This window comes from Bos grunniens, chromosome 12 (genome assembly GCF_055505025.1).
Source record: "Bos grunniens cultivar Pamir isolate PY7600 chromosome 12, Bosgru_T2T1.0, whole genome shotgun sequence".
Lineage (NCBI taxonomy): Eukaryota > Metazoa > Chordata > Mammalia > Artiodactyla > Bovidae > Bos > Bos grunniens.
In genome coordinates, this window is record NC_141176.1 from 79,580,544 (window position 1) to 79,602,402 (window position 21,859).

The 21,859-nt window shown below is 37.2% G+C and overlaps 1 protein-coding gene across 6 annotated transcripts in view; it reads right to left on the reverse strand.

The window, feature by feature from the left end:
* The window catches only part of UGGT2 (UDP-glucose glycoprotein glucosyltransferase 2), a 144,479-nt gene that overhangs the window by 79,539 nt on the left and 43,081 nt on the right, over positions 1–21,859 (reverse strand). For all 6 annotated transcript variants that reach the window (XM_086330271.1, XM_086330269.1, XM_086330272.1 and 3 more), the window contains 3 exons: positions 16,310–16,401; positions 7,297–7,447; positions 855–974 (listed from right to left, as the gene is read on the reverse strand). In XM_086330271.1, the coding sequence (XP_086186397.1) occupies positions 855–974; positions 7,297–7,447; positions 16,310–16,401 (363 nt within the window). The remainder of the gene's footprint in view (positions 1–854; positions 975–7,296; positions 7,448–16,309; positions 16,402–21,859) is intronic.

Sequence of the window (21,859 nt, forward strand, 5' to 3'; positions counted from 1 at the left end):
ACCATTTTAACACTTCAGAATTTTTATGAAATTGAAATTTAATATAATTTCTGTAACTAAAAGTATGAAATTCAAGGTAAATTTCTTAAAACTTTCTAGTAAAGAATTTTGAGGAATGTATATAGGAGTTTCATAGTTTATGATGAATTTCTAAAAGCTATCCACTCAAATATAATAATACATGAAATTTAATCAGATTACTCATCTTCTTTTTGAAGCACAGCTCAAAGTAAATGTTTTTGTTTTTTTTTTATTGGAAGTGAAATACCTTATTCTAAGTTTTCACTGGATTTTCTGTGATAAATTTTTAAAAAAAGAAACAAATTGAATTTTGACCAAAAAAATAATGGCTTAACATCTGCTGTAGGAACTAAGATATTCACTTACTATGTGAAAAACTGTAAAAGCCCTCGATGTTTTCTCCACAGTTTAAATTTCTGTAAGGTTACCTAACACTGTAATAATGAACATTTATATGCACAGATTACAAAGTAGTATTTATTTTTCCCTTAAATGTACTGAAATTTATTAATTCTTATAGAAGTAAAGTTTGATCATAAATTCCTTTTAGAAAATTTAATAGTAACCCATCAACTTAATATTGGTATTATAAAAGTACATGGGGATAAAACAATAAAAGGCAGGTATAAACAATAAAACAATAAACAGGTATAAAACAATAAAAGGCCTGCTAGCTTGTGAAACCTAGTCAGCCATGCCACCTCAAGCTTATTACATTAGGCAAATACTTTCTTATTACTCAGATGCCTAATTACCAACAGCAAGGTAGTACCAAAAAAACCAGTGATATCTTTATAAAAGATGCACACAAAATTTCAAAATATAAAACTCACCAAATTATGAAAATTACGCCTTATGAAAGGTATACTTCCAGGGAATACTGGTTTCAAAAGTTCCTGGTAACTTGAAGGCCATGTTAAATACATCTCATCAGTTTCTAAGTTATTAACCCACTAGAAAAGAATCCAGAAAGCTGTGAAAGCTATATTAATACTTAAATCATTTTCAAAGCCAAATCTGACTTTATCAAATAGCAAGTGAAATATACCTAAGATTTTCTACATTTCTGATTAAGTATAAGAAGCTAGATGAATATTCTATAAGGAACAAACATTATGTGCAACAATTTTACATTCCCATAGCCTTTACATTACATTTCCTTTGAAACAATTGACTATTTACTTGTTTGTTTTTCATATTAAAAAATTAAACTATATTAAATAGTCTTCATAAACCATTTAAGGTATAGGAGGCAATGAGGTCATTCACCTCTCTAAAATTTAAAAGTTTGGACGTAAGGAAAATAAAATGACTTAGAAAAATTAAATTTTTAAAACCGACACTTAGGACATCCAGTTCTAATCAAGGTGGAATAGCTTATATTTAACTGGCCCTCTCTCCTGAAACAATGACAACAGGAAGAGAAAACCATTGTTTAGAGGCTTGGAGGTATGGGTCAATCAACAATCAAGAACTAAGGAGCTACAACCCTTGAAAGCAGGAGGAACATGAGGCAAGCACCACCTCAATTTTGTTCCCGGGGGCATTTTCACAACTGCAGTCTGAAGGAAGATAATTCAAACAGCAAATGACAGTCATATCTGGCTCTCCAATATGGAAAAGATACATGATGTGAGTATCTTATCCCCTTGGTGGTGAATTATATTTTTTTTATTTCAAGTGAGAAACCAGCATTATGCTTTATGCACCAGTCCCACTGAACTTGAATTCACGACTGGAGGTTGAGTAGCTTTTGATGTGGATCAAAACAGCTGAATGGGTTTATTTAAAATGCAGATTCCTTGGCACCACTTCAGACCTACTAAATAATTCCCATTCAAAACAAGTGCCCTACGTGATTCTTATCACAAATACTAAAGTTAGAAAACTATAGAAATGACACAATTTATGGCCATGAGTGCTGGGTGAAGCAGTTGAGGTGATATCCGGATCCGTTTTGGAGAACTACAGAGACAACACGGGAAATCACGGTGACTAGGTCCCCAGACACTGACTGCCCTGCCTCTAGTCTCAGGTGAGCATACACACAGAAGCAGCAACAGGAACTAGAAGGGCGCCTCACAAAGTCGTGTGCAGAACTGGCACTGACAGTCCAAAGATCTACCTCCATCTGTTCTGCTGGTCATAACTCAGGCCCTGGCTATCTACTAGGCTTCCAAGATACTGAAAAGAAGATGTTGTCATTTATTGATTAGAACCTGTAAAACAACCTCAACGTCCAGGGAGTTATACAAGTCAACAAAGAATCACAGGATAGGTCAATCTGTTAGAGGCTGATACTCATTCTGAGGGAAGCAAAGACTTATAGTTCACATCTTTTGAGTTCTTTTGGGGGAGTGACATTAGCTAAAACATCTAAGTAAGAAATTCCAAAACTTCAACCTTATACAAAAACATGGAAAAACTAGAAAATCTGTGGGAATGATCATTTTCAAAACCATGAAAACCAATCAAAATTTTACAGCAACCCTGAGAGTGTTTATTTAAGAAAAAACGCTGAATCTCAGTAAGAACACTGAGATTTGTGGTATTGTAATAATTTACCTCAATCCCATTTACTGCTACCAGCCTAAACAGTAGCCTTGAAAATGACAGCTCACATTCCAGTACCAATATTGGAAGCAGGAGAATGGGCTTTATTCTGAAAGAATTGTAACTTTTTGTCTGAACTGTCCGGTGACTTCCTAGAAAACCTTCTGAAGAGTCTTGCCTTTACCCTGCCTCACTCATAATTTGCCTAGTATGAAACCTGTTACTCTAATTTATGTAAAGCATTTACTGGAAAATGTTTAGACACTCCTGAAATAGAAAATCGTTGGAATACACGTTGAAGTAACTACAAACCTAGTGAGGAAAGGTTGGGAAATGGGAAATAGGGCTTTGAGAGGTTCTGATGAATTCCTGGGAATGTACAAGGCCATGGACATGCTCAGGAAAGACCGAGAGAAGGCCCAAAATTCTCACTTCTGGTTGACTTTCAAGCTCTATGCAAACAAGAATTGAAGGTGAATGCAGAGATGCAGACCGCCTGGTTGAATGTTCAGTGTGTGCTACTCTCCCTCCCTCCACGTGTGACACACACAAAGCACCTCTGTCCAGATGCAAAGATTGGGAGATTTTCTGGTTCCAGGTATTTAAGTAAAATCTCGGTCCAGTAGTTAGCAGATGAATAGGCTAACCTAACAGAGATTTCTGTGGCCACACATGAAAAAGAATACAGACTCTATAAAATGAGTCACTATTAAACAACAGCAAACAGCAATAATCACAAATCCCAGGGAGGGGTGAGAATCTGACTTCTAGGAAGTGCCACAGTATTCAGTATTTCAACAACAAAAAAATAAAAGGCAATGAAAAATTCTAAATTAAACATAAGGAAACAATTCCATTTATAGTAACATCAGAAAGTGTAAAATACTTAAAAATAATTTAACAACCCTGAAACTTACACTGAAAGCTGCAAAACACTGTTGAAAGAAATTATGCTAAATAAATGGAAAGGCACCTCACATTCACGGATTGGAAGATGTCTAAATAGCAACTGTAATATGTCTAAATGGCAATATTCCTTAAATAATTTATCGATTCAACAAAATATCAATAAAAATTCCAGCTTGTCTTTTTTTTTTTTTTTAACAGAAATGGACAAGCTCATTCCGTAATTCAAAAAGAAAGGAAAAAGGTGTAAAATGCCAAGACAATCTTAAAGATGAAGAATAAAGTTGTAGGACTTTAAAAATTAAAAATTCACAATTTTTAAAGTCACTACAAAGCTACAGTAAAAAAAATAAACAGCCTGGTGCTGGAGATATAGATCAACAGAACTGAACTCAAAGTCCAGAAATAAACCCACATGTCTAGTCAACTGATTAACAGCATCATTATTGGACGAGGACAAGGAAATTTGCCTTTATGACTGTGGGGTGTGGTTGTCAAGTTACACTCTTAACTAAAATACAAAAAATAGTTGTAAGGGTAGTTCTGCTACAATATGACCAAAGACCCCATCACTGTAGGTGGTCTGGCACCAGTGAACTAAAAAGAAATTACAATCCAGAGGAGCCAAACACATAATCCTATGATACTTTTTACTGACTTTTCACATACCTGAGGTACTATATAAAGGCTGCAAACACACAGCAATTAAAGTAGATAAAATCTAAACTGTGACTCCTGAAGTCTGAGATAGAGAAACCTGAAATGATAAGTCAGGGATGGAAGAAAACTAATAACCCTTAAGTTCTTCCTCAATTCTCAACCAGACTTTTAGGAAATAAACTGCCAACCCCTCATATTTTGAGGGGGAGGGTATAAACATAGAAATCAGAAATGACTTAACTCAGAGACTCAGCTTTGTCTGTAAAGACAAAAACTAAGGAGAGAGACAGATTCGGGGGGAAAACAATTTAAAGCAAAGTACTGCATTCATTCATGAATAACTTTGTTTTGACATTAAGATATTCAGCAATTTTGGGGGGGCGTACTTCCTATTAAATAAGATGGTTTTTCCTGTGGTCATGTATGGATGTGAGAGTTGGACTGTGAAGAAGGCTGAGTGCCAAAGATTTGATGCTTTGGAACTGTGGTGATGGAGAAGACCCTTGAGAGTCCCTTGGACTGCAAGGAGATCCAACCAGTCCATTCTGAAGGAGATCAGCCCTGGGATTTCTTTGGAGGAATGATGCTAAAGCTGAAACTTCAGTACTTTGGCCACCTCATGCGAAGAGCTGACTCATTGGAAAAGACTCTGATGCTTTTGAGAGGGATTGGGGGCAGGAGGAGAAGGGGACGACAGAGGATGAGATGGCTGGATGGCATCACTGACTCGATGGACATGAGTCTGAGTGAACTCCGGGAGTTGGTGATGGACAGGGAGGCCTGGCGTGCTGTGATTCATGGGGTCGCAAAGAGTCGGACACGACTGAGCGACTGAACTGAACTGAACTGAACCGATGAATGTTGACGGTATTTAACAAAGTCCTGGAGTGGGGGGCACTTACATTCCATTGGAAAAAGATTATAAATGAATACATATCATAATGGGTGGTAGCAAATGCTATGAAGCAAAAATAAAGCTTACGTGTGAGCTAATTTTGCTGCTCTAACAGACCAAGTTGAACAGTACTGAGACCTCAGAGGTCTGCATTTTGTGCCAGTTAATCTTTCTGGAGGTAGCTAGAGAATTAAGTCTCAGAAACAATTTTCTATTTAGACAGGCACTTTCCAAGTGTAAAAATAGAAGCATCTGAGACATAAAGCTTCCCTTAATAGTATGTAAAATAGATACTTTAAAAATTACTAGCCTTAGAAGGGATGAAATTCTTATACATGCTACAATATGGATGAACCTTGAAAACATCATGGTGAGTGAAACAAGTCAGGCATAATTGGACAAATATCATATGACTACCCTTACATGCAGTATGGGAAGAGGCAAATTCACAGAGACAAAAAGTAGAACAGAGGTTATCAGGCACTTAAGGGAGAAGGGAATGGGTATCTATTTGAAATGATGAAGTTCTGGAAACAGATAATGGTGACAGTTGGACAAGACTGTGAATATATTTAATGCCAATGAATTACAGACTTAAAATGCCTAACAGAGCATTACCTTATATTATATTTTACCTCAATAAAAATTACTTCCAAGAAGTTCCTTGGAAAAGAATGCCTCCTCATAGTGTCCAAGAGCTGGGCAAGAGAGGAGTCTTTATAGCATACAGGAGGAGACTCTGTGGGCGGTGTGGGCAATGGGAACAGCATCAGGAGACTGCTCCCCCCATGTGACTGACCATCTTCCACAGCCAACCTTGGAGGATAAGGATGCTATTTCATAAATGGAGTTGGAAAGTTTCTTTACAGGTCTATTTGTTATGTTGAGAATAGCTTTGAAAATTACTTCCCTCATTTTATCTCACCCCAATTTTTGTGAAAATGGTCAAAAGCATAAATGCTTAAAATAAAAGGCACAAAGAATTAAAGTAACTATCATGGTCATTCCTCTTACTGATAAAAACATTATTAGAAAAAGATATCTGTTATTGAGTATAAAGAGATCCAAGTAAGAGTAAAATTCAGTCAGTGAGAGGACATGGTCTAAACAGTAGTTAAAAAAAAAAAAAACCTGGAGCCAACAAACAAGTAACTTATAAAACTGTCCTAGAAAATACAATGGTCCAACTAACAAATAACGGATGTAGTTTGTCTTCAGTCTGAGGTCTCTGATGTTCAGGCAACGCAGCAGTTCTTTGGTGCTGTTATCATTCTCTGATTCCTGGATGGCTGACTAACTCTATAGGTGGGAAGATTGTTCTGGCCGGAAAAGGAGGAAATAAGCCATTTCCACCTATTAGGCCATACCATGGACTATTTTTATGCTTTAAAGAAGGAAAAGTGATGTGATCAGATATCAAAAAAATTCACTTAGGCTGTAATACATGGACCAGAACATCAGGAAGCCACCACAAATTGTGGGGCAAGATTTTCACTATATTAAGGTGGTATTCATATATTCCTCAGGTATTAACCATTTGGTGTTTTATTGCTGCTGTTGCTTAGGCAGTTATTCTGTTGTTCTCATTTTACCTTTAAAGCTGGAAAGGATACTGAATGAGCTGCGTAGATATTCTCCTGAGGAAGTACAGAGAATACAAGAAAGGGGAAAGGAAGATCTACGGGGGAGAAGGAATGAGTCTGGTTTTACTTTTTCTTCTCACTCCTATAACCTCTTTCAAAATGCTTAAATTAATTCTAAAGTCTGCCAATATCTGGTTTTAAGTCTTAAGTCTACTAAAGGTTTTTTGTTTTTTTTTTTCTTTTTTGACTGGTTGATACTTTATTTATTTTTTTTAATTTTATTTTTAAACTTTACATAATTGTATTAGTTTTGCCAAATATCAAAATGAATCCGCCACAGGTATACATGTGTTCCCCATCCTGAACCCTCCTCCCTCCTCCCTCCCCATACCATCCCTCTGGGTCGTCCCAGTGCTCTAGCCCCAAGCATCCAGTATCGTGCATCGATCCTGGACTGGCATCTCGTTTCATACATGATATTTTACATGTTTCAATGCCATTCTCCCAAATCTTCCCACCCTCTCCCTCTCCCACAGAGTCCATAAGGCTGTTCTATATATTAGTGTCTCTTTTGCTGTCTCGTACACAGGGTTATTGTTACCATCTTTCTAAATTCCATATATATGCGTTAGTATACTGTATTGGTGTTTTAAAATGAGAAATTACAGGAGCACTTACCATGATAGAAGAATGTCTAATATCCAGTGCATAGGTATGATCCCAACTACGTGTGCTTAATTTTAAAAACTTGCTCATATCTTCTCCTTTGAGCCCAAGACTGTGAAGACCATTCATCATTTTTCCTTCCAGTTTCAGCATATCCAAAAGACTTTAGGTTTAAAGAAAAGAAATGTTTTACTTTAATTTGCCAAAATTTTTTATTAAATCCTTTAAAGTTCATAAATATCTCAAAGCATTAGAAACAAGTCTCTCTGGTATTTTTATTAATAGCAGAAAAACACATTATTAAACTCATTAACAAATAGGACAAGAATTTCTAATTAGTTATCTAGTATAAACTATGCTGAGTTTTTTTTTAAGTTATAACAAAATCTTCTTTAAAGGGCAAGACATTAAGGTATATATATATTATATTCCTTCACCAAGGAAGTGAAAATATGTTCATTCCTGAGCAAGCCAAAAATGAAGGGAAAAAATACAGTAGAGGTCATTCTCTTGATACAAAAAACAAGATCAAACATGACCTAAAATACAAAGTTTCATAAAAGTATGAAAGTTCACATGTTTAGAATACATATTAAAATTTCTAATTGCATATATAATAATTTGATAGCTCTTAGTACTACTAATGTTAGAAAGTATCATTGCTAAAAGTAACATCATCATCAGTAAAGGACCTTATTGACAAAGAGTCAGGGCAATTTGATACTTTAAACCACTGCTTATCAGGTTCACTCTGGATCTCATAACAACCTCAGGAAGTCTCAAGAGATGCCAATGAGACTCAGAGAGATGAAACCTCCTGCCCAGGAACTCAGCCAGTGGACTCGCAGAGCTGAGACACGAAGGCCATCTGCAAAGATAGGTAAGGCTGTACAGACCATGGTAAAATATGTTCATGTTGGGGAAGGTAAAATCTACTAGGCAAGGAGGAATTCTGATTATTACTTTTTGAAAACAAGTGTTTCTATTTATTATATTTAACCCAAGTGCTTCATTCAAAAATCCATTCATGGAAATCACCTTACCTTTCAGAAATGAACAGAATCAGAATAAAGTGATATACGGGCTTTAGATATATATTCTTAGGGAGGACTATAGAAATCTACATTTAAAGAGAAGAGATCTAATATCTAAACTCCTAAGAAGGCTGTTTTAGAAGTATTTCAAGCTGGCCCATATGACATCAGCTCAGCATGTGTTCCTAGACAGTTCTGACTGTATTACAAAGTAGACTTTTTACCATTCCCTCCAAATGTATTAGAAGATGAGTGTGATAAAAAAAGCACCAGCTTGAATATCATAAATTACCAATAATAAGATTTAGTCGGGACTATAACACTGCACTGAGTGTAGCTTCTTAAAGTTCTTAATCCCTTTAAATTTTCTCTTTTGTAAAATAAGAATTGTGGATGGCACTGCCAATGTTCTCTCCATTTAAAAAATGTTATGATGCTTATTGAAGAGATACTTTTTATGTGATAGAATTATAACACTCTTCATAGCTTCTGTAACTACCATCTTTGTTATCACAACCTAGTTTTCAAGGAAACATATCAACAGAAAAACTAGATAGAGCTACGTGGTGTGGTACACTGAAAAGGGCATGAGATTTCAAACCTCGAAACCACTTGCTAGTTGTATCCCTATCTTTATGTGAGATCTGAGTCTTTGTTTCCCCATACATAAAAAGAGAACAGCAAGAATCACCTGATAGGATATTACGATTAAATGAATTTACTACTAAGCACACAGTTGCTCTCAACAGCACCAGTTTCTTCCTTGCTCTTTTCAAATATTGAATTTTGGATACAAAATTAAAAAAAAAAAAAACCTGGTTCTTGAAATATAATATGTTTATCAGAAAAACTTATCTCTGTATTGTTAAATAACAAAAACTATTCTTCATGCTTCTCTTTTAATAGTTACTAGGAAAACAATAGAATGAAAAAGACTACAGAGATCTCTTCAAGAAAATTAGCTACCAAGGGAACATTTCATACAAAGATGGGCATAATAAAGGACAGAAAAGATATGGACCTAACAAAAGCACAAGATACTAAGAAGAGGTGGCAAGAATACTCAGAACTATTTAAAAAAGATCTTCATGACCCAGATAATCACGATGATGTGATCACTCACCTAGAGCCAGACATCCTGGAATGCGAAGTTAAGTGGGCCTTAGGAAGCATCACTACAAATAAAGCTAGTGGAGGTGATGGAATTCCAGTTGAGCTATTTCAAATCCTGGAAGATGATGCTGTGAAAGTGCTACACTCAATATGCCAGCAAATTTGGAAAACTCAGCAGTGGCCACAGGACTGGAAAAGGTCAGTTTTCATTCCGATCCCAAAGAAAAGCAATGCCAAAGAATGCTCAAACTACTGCACAATTGCACTCATCTCACACACTAGTAAAGTGATGCTTAAAATTCTCCAAGCCAGGCTTCAACAGCATGTGAACCATGAACTTCCAGATGTTCAAGCTGGTTTTAGAAAAGGCAGAGGAACCAGAAATCAAATTGCCAACATCTGCTGGATCATTGAAAAAGCGAGAGAGTTCCAGAAAAACATCTATTTCTGCTTTATTGACTATGCCAAAGCCTTTGACTGTGCGGACCACAAAAAATTCTGGGAAATTCTTCAAGAGATGGGAATACCAAACCACCTGACCTGCCTCTTGAGAAACCTCTATGCAGGTCAGGAAGCAACAGCTGGAACTGGACATGGAACAACAGACTGGTTCCAAATTGGGAAAGGAGTATGTCAAAGCTGTATATTGTCACCCTGCTTACTTAACTTATATGTAGAATACATCATGAGAAATGCTGGACTGGATGAAGCACAAGCTGGAAGCAAGATTTCCGGGAGAAATATCAATGACCTCAGATATGCAGATACACCACCCTTATGGCAGAAAGCAAAGAGGAATTAAAAAGCCTCTTGATGAAAGTTAAAGAGGAGAGTGAAAAAGTTGGCTTAAAACTCAACATTAAGAAAACTAAGATCATGGCATCTGGTCCCATCACTTCATGGGAAATAGATGGGGAAAAAATGGAAACTGTTATAGAATTTATTTTGGGGGGCTCCAAAATCACTGCAGATGGTGACTGCAGCCATGAAATTAAAAGACACCTACTCCTTGGAAGAAAAGCTATGACCAACCCAGACAGTATATTAAAAAGCAGAGACATTACTTTGTCAACAAAGGTCTATCCAGTCAAAGCTATGGTTTTTCAAGTAGTGTATGGACGTGAGAGTTGGACTATAAAGAAAGCTGAACCTGAAAGAATTGATGCTTTTGAACTGTGGTGTTGGAGAAGACTCTTGAGAGTCCCTTGGACTGCAAGGAGATCCAACCAGTCCATCCTAAAGGAAATAAGTCCTGAATATTCATTAGAAGGATTGATGCTGAAGCTGAAACTCCCAATACTTTGGCCACCTGATGTGAAGAACTGACTCATTGGAAAAGACCCTGATGCTGGGAAAGACTGACGGAGGGAGGAGAAGGGGACAACAGAGGATGAGATGCTGGATGGCATCATCCACTCAATGGACACGAGTCTGAGTCAGACACGACTGAGCAACTGAACTGAAATGATCATTAAATTTGCTTAGAACCTTTCACTGGCTTCTCCTGCCCTCAAGATAAAAGGCCAAAATGTGAAACCTGGTTCCACAATCTGTCCACCTGTGCAACCTAAGTACTGTCCAGCTCCTCCTCACTGCATACTCTGGCCATATTAGACCACGCGTTTTCTCAAATATGTCATGTTTGCAAAACCTCCACTCTCTACTCTGCCTGATTCATCCTTAAATATCACTTCCTTGAAGAAAACTGATATCCACTCCCCCCATCAAGAACAAGTTTAAAATTCTCAAAGCACTACACTTTATTTTTTAGAAACCTTATCACAATATAATTATTATTAAATTTCAATTATCCCACTAGACCCTAAATTCTGTTTAAGACATTTCTGTCTTGTTCACCACTATACCCCCAATACCTAGCAGTCTCTATATCACAGAAAGCATTCAGACATTAGCCAAATCGAAATTTATTACTGAACTGATTTTACCACACTGAATTTTAAAGCTGCCCGCATTCAGTTCATTTCAGTTCAGTCGCTCAGTCGTGTCCGACTCTTGGCGACCCCGTGAATCACAGCACGCCAGGCCTCCCTGTCCATCACCAACTCCCGGAGTTCACCCAGACTCACGTCCATCGAGTCAGTGATGCCATCCAGCCATCTCATCCTCTGTCGTCCCCTTCTCCTCCTGCCCCCAATCCCTCCCAGCATCAGAGTCTTTTCCAATGAGTCAACTCTTCATATGAGGTGGCCAAAGTACTGAAGTTTCAGCTTTAGCATCATTCCTTCCAAAGAAATCCCAGGGCTGATCTCCTTCAGAATGGACTGGTTGGATCTCCTTGCAGTCCAAGGGACTCTCAAGAGTCTTCTCCAACACCACAGTTCAAAAGCATCAATTCTTCGGTGCTCAGCCTTCTTCACAGTCCAATTTTCACATCCATACATGACCACAGGAAAAACCATAGCCTTGACTAGATGAACCTTTGTTGGCAAAGTAACGTCTCTGCTTTTGATAATGCTATGTACGTTGGTCATAACTTTCCTTCCAAGGAGTAAGCGTCTTTTAATTTCATGGCTGCAGTCACCATCTGCAGTGATTTTGGGGCCCAAAAAAATAAAGTCTGACACTGTTTCCACTGTTTCCCCATCTATTTCCCATGAAGTGATGGGACCAGATGCCATGAACTTTGTTTTCTGAATGTTGGAACTTTAAGCCAACTTTTTCACTCTCCACTTTCACTTTCATCAAGAGGCTTTTGAGTTCCTCTTCACTTTCTGCTATAAGGGTGGTGTCATCTGCATATCTGAGGTTATTGATATTTCTCCCGGAAATCTTGCTTCCAGCTTGTGTTTCTTCCAGTCCAGCATTTCTCATGATGTACACTGCACATAAGTTAAATAAGCAGGGTGACAATATACAGCCTTGACGTACTTCTTTTCCTATTTGGAACCAGTCTGTTGTTCCATGTCCAGTTCTAACTGTTGCTTCCTGACCTGCATACAAAGTTCTCAAGAGGCAGGTCAGGTGGTCTGGTATTCCCATCTCTTTCAGAATTTTCCACAGTTTATTGTGATCCACACAGTCAAAGGCTTTGGCATAGTCAATAAAGCAGAAATAGATGTTTTTCTGGAACTCTCTTGCTTTTTTGATGATCCAGCAGATGTTGGCAATTTGATTTCTGGTTCCTCTGCCTTTTCTAAAACCAGCTTGAACATCTGGAAGTTCATGGTTCACATGCTGTTGAAGCCTGGCTTGGAGAATTTTGAGCATTACTTTACTAGCGTGTGAGATGAGTGCAACTGTGCAGTAGTTTGAGCATTCTTTGGCATTGCCTGTCTTTGGGATTGGAATGAAAACTGACCTTTTCCAGTCCTGTGGCCACTGCTGAGTTTTCCAAATTTGCTGGCATATTGAGTGTAGCACTTTCACAGCATCATCTTCCAGGATTTGAAATAGCTCAACTGGAATTCCATCATGTCCAATAGCTTTGTTCATAGTGATGCTTTCTAAGGCCCACTTAACTTCACATTCTAGGATGTCTGGCTCTAGGTCAGTGATCACACCATCGTGATTATCTGGGTCATGAAGATCCTTTTTGTACAGTTCTTCTGTGTATTCTTGCCACCTCTTCTTAATATCTTCTGCTTCTGTTAGGTCCATAGCATTTCTGTCCTTTATCGAGCCCATCTTTGCATGAAATGTTTCCTTGGTATCTCTAATTTTCTTGAAGAGATCTCTAGTCTTTCCCATTCTGTTGTTTTCCTCTATTTCTTTCCATTGATCACTGAGGAAGGCTTTCTTATCTCTTCTTGCTATTCTTTGGAACTCTGCATTCAGATGCTTACATCTTTCCTTTTCTCCTTTGCTTTTCGCTTCTCTTCTTTTCACAGCTATTTGTAAGGCCTCCCCAGACAGCCATTTTGCTTTTTTGCATTTCTTTTCCATGGGGATGGTCTTGATCCTGTCTCCTGTACAATGTCACGAACCTCATTCCATAGTTCATCAGGCACTCTATCTATCAGATCTAGGCCCTTAAATCTATTTCTTACTTCCACTGTATAATCATAAGGGATTTGATTTAGGTCATACCTGAATGGTCTAGTGGTTTTCCCTACTTTCCTCAATTTAAGTCTGAATTTGGCAATAAGGAGTTCATGATCTGAGCCACAGTCAGCTCTTGTTTTTGTTGACTGTATAGAGCTTCTCCATCTTTGGCTGCAAAGAATATAATCAATCTGATTTTGGTGTTGACCATCTGGTGATGTCCATGTGTAGAGTCTTCTCTTGTGTTGTTGGAAGAGGGTGTTTGTTATGACCAGCGCATTTTCTTGGCAAAACTCTATTAGTCTTTGCCCTGCTTCATTCCGTATTCCAAGGCCAAATTTGCCTGTTACTCCAGGTGTTTCTTGACTTCCTACTTTTGCATTCCAGTCCCCTATAATGAAAAGGACATCTTTTTTGGGTGTTAGTTCTAAAAGGTCTTGTAGGTCTTCGTAGAACCGTTCAATTTCAGCTTCTTCAGCGTTACTGGTTGGGGCATAGACTTGAATTACTGTGATACTGAATGGTTTGCCTTGGAAACAAACAGAGATCATTCTGTCATTTTTGAGATTGCATCCAAGTACTGCATTTCGGACTCTTTTGTTGACCATGATGGCTACTCCATTTCTTCTGAGGGATTCCTGCCCGCAGTAGTAGATATAATGGTCATCTAAATTAAATTCACCCATTCCAGTCCATTTTAGTTCGCTGATTCCTAGAATGTCAAGATTCACTATGTATCTGCCCACATTACAGATACATATTTATCCAGAGCTCAAACTCTGAGCCAGACAACTTCACTAAGATACAGAAATAATTACACAAGTGGGACCATCAATACACCTTTGTGACCTCTTTCTTTCTGGTGGTTATACTGTACTGACGTTACTCAAGTCTGAACAGGCTGGCTATCAAAATAAGTAACATCCTATATGTTACCAGAATCAATTTCTTGGGCAGTTCTACTTGACCAGACTCTGGTCACTCTGATGCTGGGGTGACTATTAAGTAGCTCTATGGTAGATGTATCTAAGGTAGATATATAAAACACATTCATGGAACTCCTCTAATTTATTTGGTCCTATCTGCCTTCTTCCCTAGTCTCTGCCCCTGCCTCCTACTGCCCTAGTCTCCCTGGGGGTGAGAGTAAGGCTTGGGCACATGCTTTGTGAACCAGTGCTGGCCTGACCCTAAGCATGGGGGCTTTGGCTCCTCTGGGATCACAGGAAGAAAGGTTGGGCTGTGGGCATGACATCAGTTCTCCACAACCCCAAAATGCAGAAGATAGGAAGAAAGAGAAAAATTATTCCTCCTTCACTTTCGTTCCCCAAATTCTACAGTACTGGTTGCACAGCACCTCTCTCCAGATCTAGGACATAACTTCAATATTAGGACATTTTCCTTCCTCTCCTCTTTCTTGCATCATTTTCTTCCATTCATCAGCCTCTTCACACTTTTTTATCTGACATTCTCTGATCTTTCCTGAGAACCACTTTCTTTGACTGTGATATAAATATCCTCACATATTTTCTTTTCTCTCCTTTAAGGGAATTACAGTAGTTTCAACTAGTGATCCCAACAAGAAAGAACAATAATGTATCACACATCATGCAGATCACTAATTACCAGGAGAGGACCCAAGAGGGTTCTATTTCTCAAATAACCTGTAGCCTTTCCATTGATAAATTACGTCTCAAAGTGTTCCTGCTATAAAAATTTCCCCATACAATGCCACAGAAAACTTTTCAAAATCTACGTACCAATTCTGTCCTCTTTTAAATCTATTTTCACTGTTCTTGAGCACAGATGTAATTTCTGTACTCTGAAGCTTACAGCCAGGAGCTAACAACTGCTCTTCTCTATGTGTAGTATCTATCCTTCACATCTTAGATTAGCATTTTCCCAATATTAGGGGCAAAAACTCAACTAAATAAAGATAAAAGCTCCACTTGAATCCAACTTCTCAATCTTTCCTGTGTTTTCCTATATATTTCTAAACTTGCTAAGAAAATGAAAGTTTACATTCAAAAAAAGCAAACTGAATTCAATTAAAACTAAATATTTGAAATAAAGTATATTGTGTTTACTAAATTCATCTTATATTCTAATTATGAATTTTTAAAGTAGTTTTATGACTCTCTTTAAAAGTAAAATAAATTCACTTTGATTTCTCTTCTGTGGCCCATGGCTTTTCATTTACAGGTTAATGGCCAAGATAAATACAATACTTTCTAATTCTGCACTAGAGCATTTTGGGGAACTTTTTTGACCTAAAGAGACAGTATCGAGCAATCTATCATTTCCTTCTTTTGGCCACACTGTGTGTGCTGCATGGAGGATCTTAGTTCCCCAACCAGGGATTAAACCCATGCTCCCAGCACTGGGAGCATAAAGTCTTAACCACTGGACTGCCAGGGAAGTCCCTAGCAATCTAACATTTCAAGTTTACTTTCTGAGGGATACAAGCACTTAAAATTCTTTCTGCTTGTTTCTTTATTCTGGGAAAACATCTCATACTCCTTTCACATCTTTTCTGAAGGGTACAACTCCCTAGCTACTCAACTCTGGCCCAAGAAACTTTCAAGCTAATGATAGACCTACTTGTCAATTAAAGACAGTTTCAAATAATAGGACAAGAACAAGTCTAGGATTCAGAAACTTCAATTTTATCACCTGAATAAATTTCTCCAAGACTTTTTTCAGCTCTGACATTCAGACACTTAAGAGAATCTTCTACCAAAATAACAGAGTTGCTTTGCAAAGTCAAAAAGATACATTTGCTTTAAAGTGAATATCTGCATTTCAACGAATACTAAATTCAGAACAAAAGTGCACCTTTACACATAAACCAGAGTTTCTATCAGTAATTTAATACTTACCTAAAAGGATCATAGGAATCCATATCAACACGAAGTCCATTTATATACAGACCAGCATCGCCTGGCTGAATATCAAATTTATCTTGAAGATGCTGGAAATAGAGAAAATAATTAACCAAATGATATAATAATAGTTAATCTGTGTCAGGAGTTGGCAAACTATTTCTATTGAGTCAGATAGTAAATATTTTTAGGCTTTGCCAACTACTCAACTCCATCCTGCAGCACAAAAGCACCACAGGCAATCGACAAATGAACATGATTATGTTCCCAATAAAACTTTTATGCATTAAGACAGGCCGCAGCCCATATTTGGCCTTTATGTGGGTAGTACTGCCCACACTTGATGGGAATCTTATAAAAAGTTAGAGACAATACTTGAGTATTTTGATTTTGTAATATGTGATATTAATTTCCTAATGCTACAACTACTACTTACCTATTACATTTTATACTGTATGTGCATGTACACACAAACACTTAGCATTTGACAGCTGGCACATTCCTATTCTTTGATAGCCCAGAACTCAAAACATTGGTGTGTGTGTAAATATTTAGCAATCACTCTACGTAAGTTTCCATGAAACCAGTGTTTCAATGTTCACTTTTAGTTAAAACTTCACTTTTATTGATATAAATATTGATGTAAAAATTCTAATATCTTATGCTTTCAAATGTTACCAAGAATTTTTACAATTTTGATGTATTTTTTCTTCTACTTAAGAGTAAACAGGTTTTAACCTTCAAGTGAATAAACTTTTTCTGACTTTGTTACTGATTTCTAGTTTGCACTGAGACTGAGAATTTTTTCCTATTTATTCCACTTTCTGGAATTTTTGCAATTACTACTTTCACTTGGTCTTCTGTATCTTTACTCACTTTCTGACCATTTCATTAGTCTGAGAGAGGTAAATTATACTTCTCCTTCCATTTCCTGTAGTTTGTTTCATTATGGTGCTGCAGTGTTTTGATGTAAAGCTATCTTAAACTGCTCTATTTTCATTATGAATTGTATCCTTTAGTGTTATAAAGGGCCATTTTTGGGTCATTAATATTTTTAGAACTGAATTTGGCTTCATGGCATTTTAAGATCATACCCTTAGAACATAGTATTTGCTTGATATACCTTTGCACATCCTTTCTTTTTTGACATTTCTGAATCATGTTAAGGGTTTTTATTTCACATACAAACATTAGGTGTGTTTATTTCAAACCTAATGAAACAAACAGAAAATTTTTGCTAATATGTTAAGCTTATTTACATTTATTGATATCCTAGACTTGGTTAGCCTCAAACGGGATTCTTTCATGCTGTTTACTCTTTCAAGATGCATTTTTAAAGTTCTCTTTTTTTTTTCTTGTTCACTCACCTCTCTTCATGCTTCAGAAGATTTAGACTTTTCTCTACTAGTTACTATCAAACATGCATATTTATTTAATACCCTCCGTCATCTTTTTAACCAATAGCTAATGATTTGTTGCAAAAAATAATAGAATAAGCCTTTAAACTTTTCCTGCTGCTTTTCCTCTTGGACAATTTTACTCAATAGTTTTTAGTCATTAGTGGTTAACTATGTACTTTCTAATAATTTTAGGCTTTCACTGCTTGATTTTTCAGCTTTATATCCTTGATTCCTATGTTTACAGTTACAGAATCAGCAAGTTTATTCTATTTTCTACCTTTCCCCTTATATTTACCAGTAGCAATATTTTATCTTTCTCAGAATAGGTACTGTTTTCATACTACACTATTACCCTGTCCCTCACTTTTTAGTTTCAGTGTTCACATAAACATATTCAATGCCCAAAAGGCAGGTTTTCTGCCCAGGAATCTTCAGTCAGTTCTTCGCCCAAAGAAATTCCTCAGAAAGTGTTCTTGGGAGCAATATCCCCTGAATTTTTGGATGTTTAACATCTTTGTAGCCATATATTCATATCTTCTTGACTGACAATTTTTCTTTCCTTGAATATCTTATAAGTAGAGCTTCATTGTTTCTTGACATTGAATTTGTTTTTGAGAAGTCTAACACCAATCTGATTTTCTTTCATTATAATCTTCTTAAATAAATCCATAAATAATTAATTCCCTTTATTTCCTATAAAGTTCAATAGTCTATGTTTTCATTTTGACCATTCGTGGTCAACTGTACCAAGTTACACAGTGCATCTTTTAATTTGTGGATTTGGATCTTCATTTCAGAAAATTTTCTAATTGTAGTCTTAAGCACTTATTCTGTCCATTGGTTTTATTTTTCCATTTTGTGACTCTAGTATAGGTATGTTGGATTTCATTTTCCTGCCTGTACTTTATCATTTTCTCTTGAATCCTGTTTTTTTTTTCCTCTGCATTTATTATTTCTATCTGTCTTCTACTGTGCTTCCTATAGGGTCAGTTCTCCTTTGTGCCACTATCATTTTAGTTTTTACTTCAGAAATGCTTTTATTTTTACTTTGTATATCTTCACAAAGTTCTTCCAGGTCTAGCCCAACTTAAACCACTTGAACAAAGACCTTCTCTAACCTAAATATTCTACCCTAACGTCCTCCTTTTGAGACACTAACAAGAGTCTATCAAGGTTGCTCTCCTTCACTGCAGCCAGTCTACTAAACTCAGCTTTGCCTGTGCAACAGTTTCCCTGCTGAGTTCTTGTTGAGGAGCTGACAGTCTATATCAGCCTCTTCCTTCCCACTTGGTTTTATTTAAATACATTTCTCTAGCCCATTGTATGTTTTTATTCTGGCAATGGGAAATACTGAAAAAAATTTTTAGAAGAAAAGTGACTAGATCAAATTTCTTAATTTCCTCAAATATCTTTCCAATCACCTATCAAGATGACTGGCAATTGAAAAATTCAGAATTCTTATTAAATTGTTCCGAAATGAGCTGTAAACCAGGGCACAAATTCTGGTTCCATCTTGTACAAATCCTGTGACCCAGAATAAATCACTGGATTTCAGTTTATACATTAGGATATTTACAACAGCTACCATATATAAAACATTTTAAAAACTACATACTGCTAAATACAGACTGTTTTATAAAGTGAAGTCGTGCTCAGTCATGTCCAACTCTTTGTGATCTTATGGACTGTAGCCTACCAGGCTCTTCCATCCATGGGATTTTCCAAGCAAGAATACTGGAGTGGGTTGCCATTTCCTTTTCCAGGAGATCTTCCCTGACCCAGGGATTGAACCCTGGTCTCCCGCATTGTAGGCAGATGCTTTACCATGTAGCCACCAGGGAAGTTGTTATAGGTAAACTAAATATTCAAAAGTTTTCAATTCAACAAATATCTCTGGTGGAATGCTCTGTGCCAGATACTATGGCCATTCAAACCTCTAGGTTAAGAGTTTTCTGATTTACTCATTTCCCCTAACTTTCATTTCCATTCTACTTCAGCAGCTAGCTTTGACTGTCATCCTGTGATTATGTCATCAAAAGTGGTCTATCTTTGGAACCATCCCATTTGAAAGTGAAAGTTGCCTAGCCTGCCAGGCTCCTCTGTCCATGGAATTCTCCAGGCAAGAATACTGGAGTGAGTAGCCATTCCCTTCTCCAGGGGATCTTCCCAACCCAGGGATCACACCCAGGTCTCCCGTGTTGTAGGCAGATTCTTTACCATCAGAGCCACCAGGGAAGCTCAAGAATCCCATTTGGTCTTTCCAATTATCTCTTTTACTCCCACAATATCATCTCTTAAACCTCATGAAACTCTTCAGCCTCTGGAATTAAAATCACACAGATCAAAGCTTTGATGACCAGGAACAACCATTTTGGACTCTTAACTGAGCAAAAAATAAATTGGATTATGTGATGCCACTGATACACTGGCATTCCTTTCTTTCCCAATCTCTCTTCCTTATTGTAAGTGGCATTATTCAAACAAAAACAAAAATTCTTTTAAAAAATGCATTTTGCTTGAAGAATGGTGAAAGCAACTAGGAAAATTACAGAAAGGAGTAATACTTAGTTTTAAAGGATAAGCAAGAATTTGTTAGGTGGTCAGTGAAGCAAAGAATATCCCAGGTAGGGATGATGTGTTGTGGCTTCTACCACTTGATCTCCAATGAACCGTGTATCTACTTCATTATCATCATTGTAGTCCTTCGTCATCATCAAAACAGCCTATATTTACTAAGAGCTTACTCTGTCTTGGTGTGACAGACACTGTTAACTGGCTAACCTATCATCATCTCTAGCCCATTTCTCCTCTTATTGCCTCAATTACTAGAAAAGTAAAAGACGCTTGCTCCTTGGAAGAAAAGCTATGACCAACCTAGACAACATATTTAAAAGCAGAGACATTACTTTGCCAACAAAGGTCTACCTAATCAAAGCTATGATTTTTCCAGTAGTCATGTATGGATATGAGATTTGGATTATAAAGAAATCTGAGCGCCTAAGAATTGATGCTTTTGAACTGTGGTGTTGAAGAAGACTCTTGAGAGTCCCTTGGACTGCAAGGAGATCCAACCAGGCCATCCTAAAGGAGATCAATCCTGAATATTCATTGGAAGGACTGATGCTGAAGCTGAAACTCCCAATACTTTGGCCACCTGATGCAAAGAACTGACTCAATGGAAAAAATCCTGATGCTGGGAAAAATTGAAGGCGGGAGGAGACGCGGACGACAGAGGATGAGATGCTTGGATGGCATCACCGACTGAATGGACATGAGTTTGAGTAAGCTCCAGGAGTTGGTGATGGACAGGGAAGCCTGGCGTGCTGCAGTTCATAGGGTCGCAAAGAGTCAGACCCGACTGAGCAACTGAATGGAATGGCACTTTTCTAGTTCCCTCGTAGCCAGGAAGAACCACATTACAAAATTTTGGCCAATGAGACAGAAGTCAAAGTTGGCTGAAGTGTTCTAGGAAAGCTTTATTCAAGATGAACATGGTTGATCTTCCTACCTCTTTCTGCTTTAAATATAGATAAGCAGTCTGGAACTGTGGCAGCCATTTTGCAACCAGAAAAGAGAGAGAAAAAAAAAAAACAAAACATGTCTGTGGCAACCTACTTTGAGACTTCTTTTTAATGTGAGAAAAGTGAATTCCTACTGTTTAAGGCCCTGTGTGCCTGGCATTATATTACTTAAAGCCAAATTAAATCCTATGTAATAAAGCCAGGCAGTGTTCTCAAGCACTCCCTAAGTATTTACACAATTAGGATCATTTAGAGTCTTGAGGTAGGTAATTTAAGAGACCATTTAGCAGAATCTTATCAAATTTGTGATCAACTATATACTATATGCCATAGGATTCTAGTAACATTCCAGTGGTTTAAATTTTTCTCAATCTTCACAAGCTTTTAAGCAAAACTTTTATAGGAAACAGAAGATTTATCTCATAGCCTTTATTCTCTATTTTGTGAAGAAAACCATACAGCATGGGCAGAAAATTTGGAGTATGTAAGGTTAATGAGAAAGTAAGTAGGATCTATGTCAGGAAAGATTGGCTAGAATAACAAACTGTATGCTACATAAAGCAGACAATATAAAAATGGAACAACCTGAACTGTTCTAATAATCAAAAAGTACAAGCTAATATTTT